Here is a 4886-nt window from a genome sequence, read left to right on the forward strand (position 1 = left end):
TGACCACTGAATGATTATAAAATAAATAGAATATTGACCTGGATTCTCGACATCGAGTCTCGACATGAAGAACAGCAGGGAAGCAGTCAAGCAGCGCATCAGCTGGCCAAGGTTTCATCTCGGAATAAGCAGCACCCGGGTGACGTGATCACTTTGTTTTCTTAACAAACAATTGCGATTTCAGTGTAAATTACCGCACCACGGTAATGCCAAATACAAGAACAAAAGCTGCTCCTTGGTCTCGGCTACAGATGGTCTACCTGTGCGAGTTCTTCTAGCCAGATCAAACTTTCTGTCTCACCAAGATTGTATCAAAGCAGAGCATTTCATGCATATTAGCCTGCTCAGTGGAGTCCGTATTTGAGAAGCCATTTGAGCAGCAATTTTAGCAACAGCAATGAACAGCAGCGCAGCAGCAGCAATGGTGTGTGTGCAGCAAAGCAAGCAGAATGAGAAGTGCAACCTTCCAGCTTAAATAGAGCGGTCTGAGAATGAGATGAGTGTGAATGGATGAGTGATGTGTACGTGGAGCTGATGTGGTCCAATAGTAGGCCATGCTCACTGCACTGAGTTCCCTGACAGAACTTGCTCTGCGCATGTCTGTGACAGGCGCGACGCTCATTTCTGTTATTATTACAACTCAAGTCAACGTCATGAACACAGTCAAACTTTATTACAGTATGAGAAGTCTTGGTAGCTTCACTATCCTGAACTTGGATAAATAATTATGACTTAGTGTATTAGAATAGACCTGGTCTCTGTACAAGGACCTATGATTGGTCCCACTGGTTACGATTGAAAAAGCAAATAACATGCAAATTAGTTTATGTGCAAGCTGTTTACACATTATAAGTGTCTGCTTTCTGTCACACTGGAAAGGGGTGGAGGGGTGAGCAACACAGGAGCTTAACCCATTTAGACCGGGAACCCCTATTTGTAATTATACCTTTCAATCCGGGAACCGCTTTTGGGGTAGTTGTTGCATGTACAGTATATAGCAACATAATCTTTTTTTCAATGTTTGAATAAATATTTGTTTTTCAGAAAACTTAGGTCGGGATTTAGAAGGCGTTTTTAGAATCGGCCTCAGGTCTTAATGGGTTAAGAGTTAGAAGTAGAAAATATGCTTTAGAAAAACCTGAAGGATGGCCTTCAACAGAGAATATTGTTGGGGGGAGTGTGTGTGTACAAACACAGATCTGCGAAGTTACCTAGTATCCCTTTAACGTATTGTTATAAAATATGCTATGCTATCATTGAATTTCTGCTTCTACGCCTTGGTGGCACCACGACCCATGATGGCCTTCTTAGTGTTTTTCTCAGGTTTCAAAAGGATTATATAACACTTTGGTCCAAAAAGCACCATCAAAAGACCAAAACTAGATGCTAAAATAGCAAAGACCTCCACTACATCTGCATATTTGCCTGGAGAGCTGATATATGCTGGGATAAAGGCTATCCACACTGCACAGAAGATCAACATGCTGAAAGTGATTAACTTGGCTTCATTGAAGTTGTCTGGAAGATTCCTTGCCATGAATGCTAGGACGAAGCTGAGGAGGGCCAGTAAACCAATATAACCTAGTAAGACAGCAAAACCAACTGTTGATCCCACTTCACACTCATAGACTATTTTATCACTGTGGTATTGTGTGTTTTTATGAGGAGTTGGTGAGGCAGACACAAGCCAGGCTATGCAGATTATTGCCTGAATGGAAGTAAGAGCCAGAACTGTTCCTCTCTGCTGCATAGCACCAAAAAACTTCATAATGTCTGCCCCTCCAGGCTTGGAGGCCTTGAACACAACCAACACCACCATAGTCTTTACCAGGATACAGGAGACACACAGCACAAAGCTGATCCCAAATACTGCATGCCTCAGCTGACAAATCCAGAGTCTGGGGCGGCCAATGAACAGAAGTGAGCACAAGAAACACAGTTTGAGTGACATCAAAAGTTGGAAGCTGAGTTCTGAGTTGTTGGCGCGTACCATGGGTGTGTCTCGATGATAGAGGAAGATTCCCATGGTAATGGCACAGATAAGTGTGCCTAGCAATGAGATGGTTGTCAAAGAAATACCCAGGGCCTCATAGTAGGAGAGGAACTCAATGCTCTTAGGGACACAGTGGTCACGCTGGGGACTGGACCAGAAGTCCTCTGGACAACTGGTGCACTCTGTAGAGTCTAACAAATAGGGCAAGGTTGAAGGGACAGACAAGTACAGTATCAGCTTAAAGATAACTTACTGTACATTGCTGCAAAGTGTAAACCTACCAGTCTCATTGTTGATCTCTCCCTCAGAACAAGCAATGCAGTCAAAGCAGCAGACAGGTTCCCCTTTCCTTCTGGCTAGACGGGTTCCAGAGGAACAGCTCTCACTGCACACTGACCGTAGTGGCTGCAGAGGAAAGTAACAATGATCAGTGTCAGTTCAAACAACATTACATTCACATCATGAGCTCAACATTTAAGCAAGTGACCTTTTTGGTTTCAAAGTTCCAGAAGATACTGTCTTCATCAAGGATGAGTTCTTCGTCTCCAGAGGCTGACTTCTTGTACACACCTACATTGTGAACCTTTATGCTTCCATCAGGGAGCCACGCCCAGTTCATGATATCACAGATTGGTAAGGCACCACTGTTCTCATCAAATGATACTTGATCACCAAATAATGTGGTGAAGTTGATCTTTTCCAGGTAAAACACAAGCTAGAAATGGCGATGAACAAAAAAATTACCTGACAGGGACTTTTATGCTTTAACTACATCCTTGCAGTATTTACAACCCAATTTAAACATGAGCTATATTTTATCCCAAACTTCTGTTCACTGGGGAATGCAAATTAAATCCAACTACACACTCAAGTAAACTGTTTATTAATATCCTACCTGCCATGGCTGTATTGTCTGCAAACTGGCACAGCTGTGCCCAGTGAAAGGCCCTCTTCCTGGCTCACATTGCAACATGTCATGGAGGGCATGGGCCAGAGCATAGACAGCCTTGTACACGTTATAGTCTGCCCTGAGGCTAGACACATCCAACAGCTTAGTTTCTGATGTTTCTAGGTCCTCTAGTCCTGTACACACCCTTCCACCAGCATCCACCCACTCTGGTGGAAGGGGTGCAAATTTACACTGAAATGTGTGCTCCCAAAACTTCCTCACCTGAAGAAACACAATGAATACTCAAACACAAATAGAATACCTTTTGAATGTTTAAAAGCAGACATCAGATTGAAAACGCCCCTTGGCCGCCGGGACGATCACCTTGAACTTTGAAATTAAACAAACGACTCACTATGGCATTGTCATGGCTGTTGTCAAGGTCACTTTGAGGATGTATTTTCAACAAGAAGTCCTTAAGGCCTGGTATCTCTCCACGATGCAGGGCAACACCCAGGGTGCCTCTCAGGTACGGCATGTAGCGAGGAGTCTGGAGCTTTGGCTCTTCTATCCAGGCCACAACAGCTATCCACTGTAGACCTGTCACCTTCTGCTCTACCACCTCTTGATTGATCATCAACAACAACAACAATAACAATAACAATAACAATAACAATAACAATAACAATAACAATAACAATAACAATAGTAATAATACAATCGTCTGTAAGACAAATGCAATCCTATCTTACAATTGGGAATGGTGCGCATGCGCGACCTGTGCCTCGGCCGGCCGTGCCTCGGCCATCTGTGTCGTTCATCCGGGTCCTGGCAACCGTACCGAGCCGAGTGCAGCCGACAAGAGTCGAGCGAAAACGAGGCGCCCGCCATTGAAAACGCCGCCAGCCTACTACAAGACAGCCTTGCGCCCGTGTCTGTCGAGTAAAAACCGTGCATCAACTGTGTGTTGTCACACGCCACTTAATGTAAGTAAATTCACGCCTTTAGAGCCTCCATCTAAGTCTGGGGAAGAGCATTTCAGCCTTACTGTGGGTGAGCTACGGGGAGCTAACGCTAACAGCCTTGAGCTACACACAAACACACACGCAAACACACACACGGACTACTGAACGCTTTTGTGGGTCTTTGCGAAATCCCGAAGTGGAGTTTTGGTCATTGGAACGGTGAAGCACGGTACCCGTTTGTGAAGTGGATATTTTCAAACCCTGGAGTGGATTTAGGGGAGCGTCAGTGAGAGCTGGATAAATTAGGTAAAATGTGTCAAATGGAGTCTCTACGGCTGTATCCTGGGAGAGGAGATATTGTGTGTTTTGGACAAACAGCAGTGTGGTGCTGATGTTTGTTGTGTGAAGCTTAATGTCAGAGTGTTTCAGTGCGGCTGCAGAGTTAATGTGCAACCTCTTGCATGCGTGGCTGTGGCTTTACAGTTTTCCTTCGCCGTGTCTGTAGGTCTCCAGGGACCCCCAAGGGTTTCAAGGACCCCCAAGGGGTCCGCGATCGTTCACGGGGGTCCGAAGGAGTCCACAATGTTTCGTGGGGGTCCCAAGACTCCAAGGGGGTCGGACCTGCTGGATTTTTTTTTATTTTATCCCATGATTTGTAACCACAAAATAAGCGAGGCCTCACTAGAGCCCTGTGCGCGGCTAGGCGATGTTTCGCGGGGGTCCGAAGGGGTCCACGATGTTTCGCGGGGGTCCCAAGACTCCAAGGAGGTCTGCGGACCCCCTGTTTTTTTAATTTATTTTTTATCCCATGATTTTGTAACCCCAAAATAAGCGAGCCCTCACTAGAGTCCCGTGCGCGGCTAGGCGATGTTTCGCGGGGGTCCGAAGGGCGCACGGACCTACAATTTGAACGATTTTACATTTAGCTTTAGCAATGAGATGTGTGAATGGTTTGATTATTTGCTTATCGTACAGAGAAAAAAGTGTAAAAAAATCCACAATTACTGAGCATTCAATTTAATTAACCTAAGACTTATGA

At 45.0% G+C, this 4886-nt stretch overlaps 1 protein-coding gene across 1 annotated transcript; it reads right to left on the minus strand.

Annotated features, from left to right (window-relative positions):
• Positions 1-1270: 1270 nt before the first annotated feature.
• On the minus strand, positions 1271-3519 carry LOC308088470 (extracellular calcium-sensing receptor-like; the record flags this gene model as incomplete). The annotated part of the gene is made up of 5 exons (XM_080432931.1): positions 1271-2184; positions 2275-2398; positions 2481-2708; positions 2889-3107; positions 3298-3519. 5 exons carry the CDS (start codon positions 3517-3519, stop codon positions 1271-1273), a joined length of 1707 nt encoding a protein of 568 aa, XP_080289057.1.
• Positions 3520-4886: the final 1367 nt, after the last annotated feature.

This window comes from Gymnoscopelus braueri (genome assembly GCF_963280865.1).
Source record: "Gymnoscopelus braueri genome assembly, chromosome: 1".
Taxonomy (NCBI): Eukaryota; Metazoa; Chordata; class Actinopteri; order Myctophiformes; family Myctophidae; genus Gymnoscopelus; species Gymnoscopelus braueri.